This window comes from Cervus canadensis, chromosome 31 (assembly GCF_019320065.1).
Source record: "Cervus canadensis isolate Bull #8, Minnesota chromosome 31, ASM1932006v1, whole genome shotgun sequence".
In the NCBI taxonomy this organism is placed as follows: domain Eukaryota; kingdom Metazoa; phylum Chordata; class Mammalia; order Artiodactyla; family Cervidae; genus Cervus; species Cervus canadensis.
In genome coordinates this window covers 15,002,239-15,018,047 of record NC_057416.1, presented here as the reverse complement: position 1 = coordinate 15,018,047, position 15,809 = coordinate 15,002,239, and the positions used below count along the sequence as shown (strand labels likewise).

Sequence of the window (15,809 nt, the reverse complement as noted above, 5' to 3'; positions counted from 1 at the left end):
AAGTGTTCAAAATTAAATTGTTTATTTGTTTGCATTTCTCTCAGGCAGTCTAACATCTTGGACTGTCAGATACATAACATAATACTTCTTCCATTTTTCAAGTGATAAATGGTGTGCTGAGGCTTTGCATGCTTCAGATGGGTTGTAGTTCTGGTGACGTCACATCAGGAGGCCACTTGGAATCTCTTTCTTAAAGTCAGTGTTGTCCTCTGAAAAGATTTAGGTGGATACTGTGAACCTGAAACACCAAGCAAAATTCTCATTCCAATGTTCTTACAAACCCCAGCTCTCAAAAGGATCATGTTTGTATGTTCCATGCAGATGATATATATTTTTTAATTAAAAAAAAAAAACTGTAATGTCACTTTTACACAAATCAGGGAACAGTCATATGGAGAAACTGCCATCTGGGGTGCTGAGAAGAAGGAGGGGTGCTCCTCTTAACCGGGCCTGGGTCCCAGAGAACTCTGTCAGCTGCCTTAAGAAGTCCTTCCCATTATTGGCCTCTCAGTTTCTCATTTCTTTTTTTCCTTTTTTCCTGCTACAGAACAAATGTTGGTAAGTTTATAGCCCCTGCTGCTTTTGGATCTGGGAACAAAGGTAAGCAGAAACCACATGCCTGCTCGTCAGAGAGTAAATACATCGTTAGAAATACAGGATCATCTCTCTTATGTACCTTTCGTTGCTTTTTAAAAAATCATATTACTACTTTATTTTACTTTAATTTTATTTTGGCTCTGCCTTGTCTCGGTTGCAGGATCTGGGATCTAGTTCCCTGACAAGGGATCGAACCTGGGCCCCCTGCATTGGGAGCATGGAGCTTAGCCAGTGGACCACCAGGCAATCTCCCTTCCATCCCTTCTATAGACATGAAAGAGGGCTCAAACCAGCAATAATAATAGTTGTCAGAAAGTTATTGATAAGAGAATACAGTAACTTAGTATTTGGTGAAAAAGTAAGAGTGTAGATTTTAAACAAATTCAGAGCTTGGTTTCCTCTTCCTAACCTCTCTTCCTGTGTGCTATTCCACTTTTCCACTTAGCACACTTCAGTCAACATCTCCAAAATCAAATTCATTCAAAACTCCTCAAGCACCACCATCTGCAGAGATCACATTTATCAACCCTCACTCCTGTCCCTCAAGTACCATGGCTGCCGTTTACAGAAATAACTACTGTCACTTAAAACGACAGCAAACACTGCTGGGGAATGTATAAGGAAAACAGCAACAAAAAGGCCTGGCAGCTTAGAGGAAATTTCAAAAGAAGAAAGAATCTTTGACATCACTATGCTGGGCTGATGTAAACAGTGATAAGCCTAGATTGTCCCAATGCTTGAATTTTACTAGATTTATTTTTAAATGACACTATATTAAGTATGTCCCTTAAAACAGCAAATTATCCTCTACATTTCAGATTATTTATAATACAAATGATTCATAATTTTTGAGCGAACAATGTATCCCTGACATCTGGCTAGGTCCTTTCCATCTGTTTTTCCAATAATTACTCTATCTAGTCTATTATAAAAGAATTAAGAGCCAGAGAGGTGGTTGTCTTTGTTTAGCTGCTAAATCGTGTCTGACTCTCTTGTGACCCCATGGACTGTAGCCCACCAGGTTCCTCTGTCCATGGGATTTCCCAGGTAAGAATACTGGCGTGGGTTACCATTTCTTCCTCCCAGAGATCTTCCTGACCCAGGAATTGAACCTGCCTCTCTTGCATCTCCTGCATGGCAGGTAGATCCTTTATCACTGAGCCACCAAGGAAGCCCCTCAGGAGAGAGGCTGAGGCTCTCCTAAAGTGCTCAGCCAACAGGTACTAGAGTTAGGCCTTTGATTCCAGAGTGACACAGCTCATGACAACACTATGTGGTGGTGGTTTAGTCACTGAGTTGTGTCAGACACTTTGCAACCCCATGGACTGCAGCCCACCAGGCTCCTCTGTCCATGCGATTCTCCAGGCAAGAATACTGGAGTGCGTAGCCACTCCCTTTTCCAGGGGACGAGGCCATGTTACCACCTTAAATAAAAATGCTGATAATGGTTTTGGAAATTAAAACATCATTGGCCTGAGTTCAGTCTAGAAACTTCATTCTTTAAATGGCATACTAGCTGAGAATAAGTATTTATCTGTAAAACTCTACATCATAAAATAACTGGAATATTTGTATTATTACTTTTGTGAAGCATTTTTATAATTAGATCTTCACAGAGAATCTAAAAGCAGAGTTTCATTTAGAAGAAAAGTGTAGAAACTCTACAACAGAGAAAGACATTGATTTCTCATAAGACAGCATTTTTTTTTTTACGTGGGCGAGGCCCTAAGTTATTCAGAACCTTTGGGCATTTTCTCCTTTCAGATTATGAAAAGTAATAAAAGGAAACCTCAGCCAAAGTTGGGGTCAGAGGATCAGTAGAGGGAGCTCTCCTGGCCTGCTTACCACTCACCTTCAAAAAATCCCAATAGGAAGACAGCTGGTAAAGAATCTGCCTGCAATGCAAGAGACCCAGTTCGATTCCTGGGTTGGGAAGATTCCCTGGAGAAGGGATAAGCTACCCACTCCCGTATTCTTGGGCTTCCCTGGTGCTTCAGGCAATAAAGAATCTGCCTGCAATGCGGGAGACCTGGGTCTTTTCCCTGAGTTGGGAAGATTCCCCGGGAGGAGGGCATGACAATCCACTCCTGGAGAACCCCACAGACAGAGGGGCCTGGTGGGCTACAGTCCTTGGAGTCGCAAAGAGCCGGACACGACTGAGTGACTAAGCAGAGCACAACAGAAAGAAACTATCTTGGTCTCCCAAAGCAGCCCAGCCACATTCCTACCCCGGCAGGAGGAGGGACGACTTCCTTGTTGCCTAGCAACAAGCCCAGCCAATGGGAAACCCAGCAGCTCAGCCAATGAGCAGCCATCATCACTTAAACCTTTCCTTTCCTCCAATGAACTTTGCTTTTTTCTTTGCTTATGACTTCCTTTCCTAGTCCTGCCTGCCTTTTACAAAAGCTGTCCATGCCCTGAAACTCCTCAGAGTATCTATTTGCCAGATGAGATGCTACTGGATTCATGAACTGTTTAAAAGAAAAAAAAAACCCAGTTAGATCTTCACATGTACTCAGATTTTTGTTATTTTAACCAACAGTAGAGAAGTGCTTGTCTTTGTATTTTGCTCTTTATAAAAATTCCTGAGATACAACCAAAGACTACAAACACTTGGTCAAAATCGTCCTCTCAAGGTAGATAATCTTGAAAACTTGAAACTTCATATACGACGTCGTTTCGTTTGTATATGGAAAACACTGACCTGTTAAAAAGCCTTGACCTGTCCACATGTGCCCAGCAAATTCCATCAGTGTCAATGAACCTTTTCGAGGTGTATCTGACTGTTAGAAGAAAAATAAAAGGAACGATGAGTTTTATTGTTTCGAATATTTTTAGGAATCAGAGTCATGGTTAACAGAGAACCTACCCGAAATGTATGGGTGGTGCTGGGCCTTGAAAACTGCTCCATCGTTAGAGATCTTTCTCGAAGAGGTGACCGTTCTACACCATCAGGCAGTGCACTCAACCCATGGTTTTGTAGCTGTCTTCCTCTGAGCTAAATAAAGGATAATACATTCTTGTTAAAACAAATGCAGTTCATAAAAAGACAAAAGAAAATCTGTATATGCTTCAGTCAGTCTCTCATCTATTCATTCTTTCACTTATTTGAAAAACTTTTGTTTAGATCGTGCTAAGTATAAGGTCTACTAAACGCAAATATCAAAATATACTTTAACTGTGTAACTAACTGTATCTTTTAATCTGATAAAGCCCTAATAAGTAAATATGGATTAAAACATTAACCACATACAATTCTTAATATTAAATTATGATAGAAATGTTATTCTGCATTTGTGAAAAATCTGACTTTTTTTAAATGTGATGTTTGACTGCTTTTATGATTCCACTCTAAGCCACAATATTCTAGGGTTAAATATTAAAGCTTTGCAACTCTTGCCTTCTGGGAATGAGTTTTATTGCTGTGCCCAAGGAGGCAGAAGGAATGTGAGAGAAAGCACTGCCTCAGTTGGTTTTTTTCTCTCTAGGCTTTATGTTCCCATGGTTGGTATTCTTCTGTATTTTATCAAACAGACACAAGTTAGGGACTTCTTTGGCTGTCCAATGGTTAAGGCTCCACACTTCCAACATAGAGGGTGTGGGTTCAATGCCTGGTCAGGGAACTAAGATTCTATATGCTACATGGCCAAAAATAAATAGTCGCTTATATTGGAGTGCAGTGAGCAGTCAATATAAATCTGGGGGAAATCTGATTATGCTTCCTGCCAGCAGCATAGCTTCCTCAGGCTTTCTGTAATTGCTTGGCTGAACTGAGCTTGGGTGAAGAAGATGGTGCCTCTATACTGCAGTGAATATGGTAAAGATAAGCTATAAAAATGAGAGTTTAGGGCTTCTCTGGTAGTCCATGGTTAGGGACTCGGCATTTTCTCTGCCATGGCCAGGGTTCAATCCCTGGTCAGGGAACTAAGATCCCTGATGCCATGTGGCAGGGCCAAAAAAAAGGAAAGAGAACTAGTAAAAATGGCAGAGTATTTTACTGTGTTTTTAATCTATGCCAGGCATTATTTAACATCTATAACTTCATTTAATCCTTATAGCAATTCTTTGAGGTGGGAATCATTATTGCCCTTTTATAAATAAGAAAATTAAGGGAGATTAATTTGTACCAAATCATACAGAGAGTTTGTTTGACAGGCTTCAAACACTGATCTACCTGTCCATGGGATTCTCCAGGCAAGAATATTGGAGTGGGTTGCCATGTCCTTCTCCAGGGGATTTTCCCAACCCAGGGATCAAACTCAGGTCTCCTGCATTGTAGGCAGATTGTTTACCATCTGAGCCCCCAGGGAAGCCCCTCCTGACCTAACCTTCACACTGTTTTTCCTTACTACACCATCCTGACCATCAGATATTTCCTTGACACCTGGACTCTCTGATTTAACTCAGGCCATGTTTGTATTTCACAAAATCTTGAATCAACCTTCTGACCTCCTGTAAATTCTCACAAGCCACTGACTTTCAGGAAGCAGATCAGGGAGATGTTTTATGCTACTGAGCTCTTGTGAAAGTGTTCCAATTATGCTTGCTTGCTTTCCAACAAACAGTGAAAATGGTGCACTTGAGTATTAAGAAATTTGTCTCACGGAAACAGGGCGCGATCCGGGACCTGCCACGTGGTGCTCTCCAGTCTCTGAGCCTATCGGGGGCAACCTATTCCGTGAGGTTTGAGTCGATGGGGAGCCCACGCGGTCCATGCCAGTTTGCCTGTAAACACAACAACGTCACCTGAGCAGGGGCAGAGAGACGAAAGACTTTTCCACAAAGCTCCTCACCTGAGCTGTTGGTCACAGCCTGCCTCCAACGCCTAGCAGAACGAGCTGAGTTTCCTGAAGATGAATGTGGGTGGGGGACTGAATCCCAGCCCCAGTCACTCCTGTGTTTAGCAAGGACTACCAGCCTGTGCTTAATCAGTGCTCAGCAATGCGCAGAACACACGTTTCTGAAGGTCTAGTTCCTCCCCTTAAGGAGATTTGTTGTTGTTCAGTCTCTAAGTTAGTCCAACCTTTTGCGACCCCGTGGACTGTAGCCCACCAGGCTGCTCTGTCCGTAGGATTTCCCAGGCAAGAATAATGGAGTGGGTTGCCATTTCCTCCTCCAGGGGATCTTCTGGACTCTGGGATTGAACCTGCATCTCCTGCCTCGGCAGGAGGATTCTCTACCACTGAGCCACCAGGGAAACCCTCAGGGAGATTACAAATCATTGTAAACAAGATGACGACACATTAAGTAATTAGATTACAAGGCAATGCAGTTGCTATAGTGCTGTGTCCAGTATCTGGCTCTTACTACAACTGCTATAGAAATTTAGGGAATAGAGCAATCGATGCACGATAAAATTAATTCTACTGTGCAGGGCTCAGGTGACGAAAACCACAAAATTTTATGTAAGGTCATAAAATCAAGAGGCAAAATAATGTCCTTTGATGGGAAAACTAAATATTGTGAAAATGTCAATTATTTATTCCTACATTTTAAATAGATTTAATGCTATGAGGTCCGATGTGATACTTTTTAAAAAATTTGACAACCAGATTGTAAAATTTATCAGGATGGATTAGAAATTTTAATAAAAGAAGAATAAGGATAATAAGACACCTTCCTTACCAGATAATAACATTGAAAAATTAAATGATCCAACTCATGCACAAGAAAAGAGATGGATACTCTAGAAATGAATTCTAATTCATTTTTCATTTGACTAATCATAAACTTATGAAAATTAAAATATGACAGGTTTTGATCCATCAGGTTTTAAAATACACATACTACCTAAAGTTTACAGGCTGTAAGGAAAGACTCTTGTCTGTTGCCAGGGGATCTATAAAACTTGGTAGAATCATTTTTAGAACTTTGAAAAATTATTTCAAGAGCCTTAAAAATATCCATAACCTTTGACCTGGTAGCTTTACTTCTACGACTCACCACCAGGAAGCAATTTTAAGACACCCTAAGATTTATGTAAGATAATATTCACTGCATAATAGTGAAAATATACAAGAAATGAAATTTTCCAGTAACAGGGCAACACATATACCCACATAATTATAGTCATTAAAATCATGCTTTCAAAAATATGTAATAACATGGAAAATACGAATAATGTTTAAGTGAAACAGTGTATGAAAAAATGCTACATTACAGGACTTCCCTGGTGGTCCAGTGGTTAAGAATCTGCTTGCAGATGCAGGTTCGATCTTTGGCTGGGGACCTACTGATAAGATCCCATGTGCCACAATGTAACATCTTGTGTGTGGTGACCAAGACCCAAAGCAGCCAAGAATACATTTAAAAAAGCTCTAGCTGTTCTGGGAACTTCAAAGCAATCAACAAGACACTAGCTATTAACCTAAATATTGCCTGACACTTGAGTGACTGAGAAAACTATTCCTCTGTAATTCTACAATTAAAAGAAGCGACAAATGCCTTTTTAATAAGGCAGTGATTTGAAGTTGATCCCTGAGGCCAAAAGATTTTCTGAAATTCCCTACACAGAGTGAAACTTGTCCTTAGAGATAAATAAAACTAATAGGTATGTTGTTGTTGAGTCTTTAAGTTGTGTCCGACTATTCTGTGACCTCATGGGCTGTCCATGGGATTTCCCAGGCAAGAATACTGGAGTGGGTTGCCATTTCTTTCTCCAGGGGATATTCCCAGTCCAAGAATCGAACCCACAGCTCCTGCCACGTCTCCGCATTGCAGGTAAGGTTCTTTACCGCTGAGCCACTTACTCTAATAGCTACGTACATCAATTATGTTATTTAAAAGCTAATAATTAGCTAATTATTAGTTTTACCGAGTCAGTCACTGAAACCCATCCAAGACCCTCTCTCTCAAAGAGCTTCCTTTTGTTTGGCTGCCTGTGCTATAGGTACATGGCCTGACTTTATATTCTAGTATCCAACTAAGTGTACTACTTTAATTCATGTTAAATATCCAGGGTAATGAACCACTTAGAAAAATGTTCATATAAAATTTGACAGCGGATGCTCTGTCTGGAATAAATCACAAACTAACTGACAAGCATCTCTGTCCTCTGTGATCTTTGCTTTACCACCAGAGAGAAACAAGACTTACAGTTTTGTCCCCCTAAGAACTTCATCACTGTACACACTGGGGATTTTTAGTCTCTGGGAGTCTGAGGTAAGAGAAGGCAGCCTCCTGTGTGCCAGTGTTTTCTTTGCGGAGGTCTGTGGTCCACGAGCATCCGTGATCCGGGCCAGACGGTTCGGGGCTGAGGAAAGAACAGTGGATCCTACACCCAGTGATTTGTCCTCCTGCTCACTCCTGGGGGAGAGAAAGCAACTTAATTACTCAGGTGTAAGCTCTGCGAGAACAGGGCACTTACATATTTGTCCTTTACCAGACTCTATCTAGAGCCTGGCATGCAGAACATAGTCCCACTTGTTCAATGAATGAACAGACTAACATTTCCAGTTCAGTTTTAATTTCAACAAAGGATCATCAACAGGGAAAAAAAGATCTAAGTTTCTTCTTGTTTGCATGAAACCATATAGCCCACAAGATGCAGAATTCACAGCTACAGTCCCCTTTTCTTGTCAGCCCCAAGCTAACAGAAATTGTTTTGTGGCTGGTATCAGAATATCGTCCTTTTACTTTTACACATTGACTGCATGTGGTGGTTAGTGCTAGAATGCATCCAGCACAGGGAAGAGGGTGGGTCACTATTTTTTATACGCACTGTGTTCTCTCTGCAAAATAGGTAGGTCTCTGCTGAAGTGGTTTTGCTTGAATTGTCATCACACCATTCAAGTCACTATAAAAATTGTTGGAGAAGCGATGTATCTGGGGAAAGTAAACACAATAAAAATTAAAAAGTATCCAGGGTCACTGCAATTACTGTCGCCTGTCAGGAACCTGCAGGGAAAAAAGGACACCTTCAAACTGGCTAATTGGAGGTGCATTTAATAAAGGGACTCTATTTTCTAAAAACATGTAGAGAGAAATTAATAAAGAATGACTGAATTTCTGAATAGTTCCCAGTCACTCAGCAGTAAAGAATCCTCCTGCAAGGCAGGAGATGCAGGTTCTCTTCCTGGTTTAGGAAGATCCTCTGAAGAAGAGAATGGCAACCCACACCAATATTCTTGTCTGGAGAATCCCATGGATAGAGGAATCTGGCAAGCTCCAGTCCATGGGGTAACAAAGAGTCAGACACAACTGAGTGACTGACACTCACTCAGTCTTTATGTTGGTGATAACAAGTGCTACTTCATAGAGTTATTAGGAGAATTCAATTTGATAACCTTGGTGAAAGCATGAAGTAAAGGCTAAATTATTACTAATCTCATATCTGGCCTGTAATACGACCAAGTAAGATTTAAAATAATATTTAGTTTTCAGGCAAACAGGGTTTCTGAAACTAGAATTCTAATTCCAGAAAAATGTGGCAACCCTAATCCCATTTTCCTCATATCAAATACATATAAAAATAAACGTCAGAGGCATAAATTAAGACCCATTGTGATTATCACAAAATACTTTGCCTATTTCAGAATAAACTCTACTAGTATTTTATTTTTACTTTTAACTTTGTTGCCCATTCACTTTCTTTTACATTTATCCAAATCAAAACAGCTGTAAAAAAACATTTTTAAAAACCATAAAAAGCCATAAGTACAACAAAATATCTGTTTAAAAAATTCTTTAGATTTGAAAATTTCTGTATTTCTCAAGTATATTTATGTTGCCTGATAGTTAAAGCTTCTCTTCTATGTTGTCATAACTGTTCATTTGTATGTGATTCACATTTCATATTTTAATATGAAAAGTGGGAAAATATTATTGAGCCTGTCAGCAATTTAAAGAGACCAAAAAGTACATTAAGCTGCTAGCAATTTCAAAAGTTTCTTTGGAACAACACAAGACTAAGTGGAAAGCCCTGGCACTGGAGAGTAAATTCTATTAGTTATTTCTGTTTTAATGCACGGCTCCCTGAACCTCACGCCCTATTGCTCCTATGCTAGATGCATATTTTTGCCTTTGCTTTGTCATCCTCCAAAGTTGTAGTCTATATCTAAACTACAACTGTCATCTACTCTAAACATATCTACTAGATTGCCTCTTTGTGTGTGTGTGTCTGTGTGTGTGTGTGCGTGCGTGCGTGTGCTATACTCTTTGTCATGGCTTGACTCCAACTAACTTGTAAGAACCAGGAATTTCGTCTTCTCTCTTGTCTGCTTCCCCACATGAGATGGGCTGTGCAAACATAGTCCAAACTCCTTAGCCCTCCTGAAGGTCTCCCATGAACAACTGCATCCCTTCCAGCCTCACTTTGCACTAGATCTTTGAATAGGGACATCATTCAAGAAAACCGTACTGAGTTCCCAGTACATGTTTGTATGATTCCGTGCTCACAACAACCCCTTGCACAACATGTGATTGTCCTCATTCTACAGATAAAGAAACTGAAGTTTAGAAAAGTTGAACAACAGGTCCAAGATAATCCTCCTTACGGATCTCAATTCCCAATGTCATGTCCTGCCACAGTACATTAAGCCCACATTCTCTTACAACCCTTCTTTTGCACATCACTTAGACACTGCATCTGACCTGTATCATACTTTTCACTTGACTAGTTCAGAGAATATGCTGTGATCATCTCTGTATGTCCCTAAAACACCTAATACAGTTGGTGTGTGGGTGTCAGTTGTGTCTCTTTGCAACCCCATGGACTGTAGCCCACCAGGCTCCTCTGTCCATGGAATCTCTCAGCCAAGAATACTAGAGTGGGTTGCCATCTCCTATGCCAGAGGATCTTCCTGACCTGGGGATCGAATCTGAGTCTCCTGCATTGGCAGGCAGATTCTTTACCACTGAGCCACCTAAGAAGCTCCAATATAGTTCACTTAATACAAACTCAATAAATGCTGAATGAACTCAATGCATACTCATTGATCGAGTCTTTTATTGCTTTGGTGGGAGGGAAGGAGAACCTTCAACCTGTCTAGAAATACTGGGGAAAGCATTTTTTCTCTTCAAAAATTGTGGTATCAGTTCTACCACTCCAAACAGCTGGAAAGTCTCAAATCTGAGTGTCCCTGTTCTATCAAACAATCTGGTGATTCTATTAAACTTCATCTGTGTGTCCCTGTTCTATCAAACAATCTGGCGATTATATTAAACTTCATAAAATATTTTAAAATTTTGGTCTTATTGGCCAATACACCCAAATATCTTGATAACAGAATTTAACACTGGACACTGTCACTCTGGACAAACTGAGGCCAGATACATAAAGACTGAAAGAAAGAGACAGCGAGAGGCAAAGTACCTACCTGAGGTGGGTTAAGATGAGAAGCCAGGGATACACTTCGAGTTTCTGAACTTCTGGATGGCGGAACACTGGACACATCAGCGTTAATACGGGAAATGACTGTGGGTGGAGATTTACTCTCAGCTACTTTCAATTTTTCTTTCTGTTTTTTTCCTTCTGTGCCAAAGAAAAACCAGTATTATTAAGAAACATTATCTAATACTGTATATGTACTTAAAATTCACTGTTCAGAGAGAGTATTTCTTCTTGAGATACCTTGAGTCTGCGGTGGCCACTGAACCTTAAAGAGGACAGACCCCACAGAGTAATGGGCTTTGATACTTTTCCAAGAGTATCTAATGAAATGCCTATCCTTTCAGGGGTAGGTAAGAAAAAAAAATCAGAATTATACACTGGGGCAAGATGATTCTTGGTATTTTATAATATCCCAATTGATCCCTTTGACCATAAAAAGTAATATTTAATATGATTATGATACTATTGTGAAAATTGGTTAACACAAGTCATTACTGTCCACCACTGACATTTCTATCATTTGTTTCTGCTCAGTTTCGAGTAGAGAACATTTTATACAGGTAAATGAAGTGATTAATAAATTAGCTTTGTTGACCTTTTATTTTCTAAATAATGTCTAGAATTAAAAACCAATATTCCATTACTAGAGATTAGTTAGGTAATTTTTTTTAATCAGAATTTAAAAAGTGACTTCTAGCTTCTCTCTAATGTATTTCAGTATTTTTTCAGGAATACCTCGATCTTATTTTTATAGCTCAAAACATGAGAATGTCCTTTCTGAGGTGATTAAAGGTTACCTGTGAATAAAGGCAGAGACCCACTCCCTTCTCACCCCAGTCATGTCCTAGATTTGGCCAAGTCAAGCAAGTGGGACAGAAAGCTGAGGAGCACGGGTTACTTTTTCTTTTCAATACCTCACATTCTACAAGTTAAGTACCTGTAAGGGTAATTTCCCAGTTTTTTCTGGTCAGCTTTTCCAACACCTCCACCACATTCGTCCAGACGTGGTCAAACACTTCGGCAGCCACCGCATCTCTGATACAGGCGTGCGGCGACACGGGAGGAAGTCCGCGCTTAGGCCACGTCCCGCGACGACGAGCTGGTTTTTGTTCGAGACAGTCCTCGTCACTAAGGACAAAACCCATTCTCATGACTAAGCTATCAATGGTTGAGGTTAAAAGAATGCTACTCCTCTATCTATCCGACACACATGCATATATGTATACTGTGTGTATATAAACAAACAGCATTTTTTTAGTACCAATTTTTAATCAGGAGGCAAATTTTCATTATACAACACCAATAGCTTTTGTCTAAGAATCAGATACGCATTTAGAGCAGAGACTGGACCTGGACCTTTTCCCCTTTGCTCTCCTGGTTAGCCGGATACAGAAACGCCGTGGGACAAAGGCCAGTAGGAGCCTTGCCACTTTCAACAACGCACTAAACACAATTCTTGTTTGCTGTCGGTGCCACTTTGTCAGTAAGAATGGGAAACACTGCTCTAACATTATCTATATCCTGCCAGGAACTGAAAACCTTTGGGGAGCACAGGGCTCTCAAAAGAATGGAAAATCTTTCGGATAAGAGAAAAATGCACAAAACATTGAATGAGCCTATAATCAACATACATGCCCAATGAATATTATTGTAACTAAGTCAATGCTGAATAAAATTCTATTTACTCTTGTTTTCTGTCAAAAGCAAAATACTCTTCAATCTTTCCATCCACATCGAAAACCTCTTCTTCCAGAGAGGAACGTGCCATGACGTCCACAGCCCTGGTACCATTAGGACCCAGCAGGGAGGGGGCTGAGAGCACGGCCGGGATTATCTGTGAGCCGGAGATGCACAGCCTGTGAGGAAAGGTAGATTCTCCATGAGGGTCAACAATACAACGTTTACATGATCAGGGTGGGCCTTTAGATTAGCCATAAAGCCACAGATTTCCACATTTTAAAAAGCACTAGACATTACATTTGACAAAAGTCATGTGCTTAAAAGCAACATTTTAAGCCAGGCATCATTAAAATTTTTAAGGGATTCTTAAAAGTCTAAATTATTCTACAAGTTTGTGTCTTCTTTGCAATGATGAAGGAGCATCATGGCATAGTCCCTAAGATGTGTAAATGGCATAAGGGATGATTTACCAAAATCTGTTCATGAGCAAAAGAACACAGAATAGAGCTTTACTTCTTCTGCTACTGTCTTGAGGCTTAGTATCCATCACCATGAGGCAGTTTTTGCCTCTCAGAGTATTTGAAACAACAGTTTAAAAGTTAACTGTCTTGATATTTGTATTACATGCACACAGCATCATCAGTTTAGAATCAGAAGTATCTTGGGTAAAAAAAAAAAAATTGCTCTGTACTTGCTCTTTATTGAAATCTAAATTTCTAAGTTGGTGGAGCCAAGGATCATGACTGAGATAGACATGAAAAAGTATAACTAAAATGCATTTGGAAATACTTTTTAGGGCTTCCCACATGGCACAGTGGCAAAGAACCCACCTGCCAATGCAGGAGACACAGGAGACTCGAGTTCCATCCCTGGATCAGGAAGGGTCCCCTGGAGGAGGAAATGGCAACTCTCTCCAGTATTCTTGCCTGGAGAATTCCATGGACAGAGGAGCCTGGTGGGCTACAGTCACGGGGTCGCAGAGAGTCGGACATGACTGAGCATGAGCACATCTGCTCATAACAGTGGGTGGATGTGTGTGTGCTAAGTTGCTTCAGTCATGGCTACGGGGGTCCCCAGTGGCTTAGCAGTGAAAAATCCACCTGCAATGCAGGAGCCACAGGAGATGTGGGTTCAACCCCTGAGTCGGGAAGAACCTTGAAGGAGGGCATGGCTACCCACTCCACTATTCTTGCCTGGAAAATCCCATAGACAGAGAAGCCTGGCAGGCTACAGTTCATAGGGTCGCAAAGAGTCAGACACAACTGAAGCAATTTAGCACATTCACACTCTGGCTATTATTCATTTAAATATATAATTTAAAATATGCTTCCCAGGTGGCTTAGTTGGTAAACAATCTGCCTGCAATGCAGGAGACCCGGATTCGATACCTGGGTCAGGAAGATCCCTTGGAGAAGGAAATGGCAACCCACTCCAGTATTGCCTGGAGAATTCCATGGACAGAGGAGCCTGGTGGGCTATGGCCCATGGGATCGCAAAGAGTCAGATATGACTGAGCGACTAACACTTTCACACTTTCACTTTCGAAAGTAACTTCTAGCAACATACTCTCTGATGTTGCTGCTGTGTCCACAGTCGTCAAGGAAGGGTCCGTGGATGGCAGAGGCAGGCCCGCTGCTCTGGAGATGCTCAACTCCTTCATCAGCGGGCGGGATGAGCTGTCTTCCTAATACTCTGAAAATGGGGGGAAAAGAAAAGGAAACTAATATTTTTTATTGGGAAGGGGAAGATGTTTTGAAGCAGTTTTGAAGGTATGAAGCGATAAGGTAAATACTGGTACATGAGCAGTGTAACGGGATCACAGGAGACGTACGGGCTTTGAGGGGGGACATACTCCACTGTTCTTGCCATTGATGGAGAGCTCTGAGCCAAAGTTTGCAGGCTCCTTGAGCCACTGATTTCATCTGTTCCATTTTGTATGCAAAGTAGAGTTATAGTTCCCTTGTAGGATTAACAAGTAGCTTAGAGACAGTATGGCTGTCTAGCTGAGAGACAGTATCACATTCAGACAACTAGGGTAATGCTAGGCACACAGAAATGCCCTATAAATGTTAACCAATACATATGCAACAAAGGAAGATAATGTGAATATATGTACTTGGTTTACGGTCCTTGCCATCTTTTCTTTTCTCTATCCTCTCTCTTCCTTCATTTTTATCTTAAGTATGTAAGACAACACTGAAAGAAACAGATTTGAGCTCCTGGGTTTAGGCAAGTGCACCATGATGCCTAGGATAGTCCACACACATTGTTAACGTCTAGTGGATACTAAGGCAAGGGCTTACAATGGCCTGGAGACGAAAAATTAAACCTACCGAGTAACAATTTTTAAAAATCTTAGTTAAGTCAGGATTTTAAAAAATCTTAGTTACTTAGTTAAGATAACCAGATTTATCAACATGTGTATGGAAGTTCTAATGTAGCCTCCCCAGATATAACCCAGAGGAACTTCAGAAAACTGACATGGATTTTTTTTTATTTTTTTACCATCTAAGTAGGTTTGGCTGAGTAATTGAAGGAAGACTATCTTCCCTATTTACTCAATCTATATCCTTCGTCTTTGATATTAAAAAGAAATAGATGACCTTCTCCTACATAAGGGATCTTGATGAGATGGTCAGGCTCATCCATGCCGTCACCCAGCAAATAATCTCTCTGTTCCGGCCCAGACCTCGCCCCACGTGTTGCTCCTCAAGGGTGGATAGACAACAGCTGCTCACAGACTAGGGCGTGGGAAGGCAAGGATGACTCCCTCCCTTCTTCCATTCTTGCATCTCACAAATTAAAGTGCACTTGGAAGGTCTCCAGATTTCCTCAGACACCATCATTTCAAAGAGAGTGATTTCTCAGTACAGCACATGTGTTCTGGGCACATATTTTGACAAGCACTTTCACTCAAAATATACTGATGTATTGAACAGGTCAACAGGGAGCAGTTCCCAACCCCCTTCTGGAGAATTGCTTCGATCAAACTCCTCACCTCAGATGCAGGGACCTGCCCGCCCATTCACAGCACTCAGCCTGGAGATTCTGGGTCTGAGGGCTTACTTTCCCTTCAAACAACATTTCCTCGACCTCCCAGAACAACTGCTGCACTTTCTGTGCACTGGCTTTGTCAAACTCCTAAAATATAGAAATGCACATTTAGTTATAGGACTAGAAGTTGTCAATAAGGGCTTCAGAA

The 15,809-nt window shown here is 40.9% G+C and overlaps 1 protein-coding gene across 5 annotated transcripts in view; it reads right to left on the bottom strand.

Moving 5' to 3' along the window:
- The window catches only part of FAM149A (family with sequence similarity 149 member A), a 37,617-nt gene continuing 21,808 nt past the window's right edge, over window positions 1-15,809 (bottom strand). For 4 of the 5 annotated variants that reach the window (XM_043454249.1, XM_043454253.1, XM_043454252.1 and 1 more), the window contains 11 exons: window positions 15,606-15,748; window positions 14,174-14,299; window positions 12,613-12,783; window positions 11,865-12,055; window positions 10,914-11,068; window positions 8,318-8,421; window positions 7,693-7,902; window positions 5,202-5,322; window positions 3,467-3,595; window positions 3,302-3,380; window positions 1-238 (listed from right to left, as the gene is read on the bottom strand). In XM_043454249.1, the coding sequence (XP_043310184.1) occupies window positions 165-238; window positions 3,302-3,380; window positions 3,467-3,595; window positions 5,202-5,322; window positions 7,693-7,902; window positions 8,318-8,421; window positions 10,914-11,068; window positions 11,865-12,055; window positions 12,613-12,783; window positions 14,174-14,299; window positions 15,606-15,748 (1,503 nt within the window). In that variant the 3' untranslated portion in view covers window positions 1-164. The remainder of the gene's footprint in view (window positions 239-3,301; window positions 3,381-3,466; window positions 3,596-5,201; window positions 5,323-7,692; window positions 7,903-8,317; window positions 8,422-10,913; window positions 11,069-11,864; window positions 12,056-12,612; window positions 12,784-14,173; window positions 14,300-15,605; window positions 15,749-15,809) is intronic. The other variant, XM_043454250.1, reaches the window with a different exon arrangement.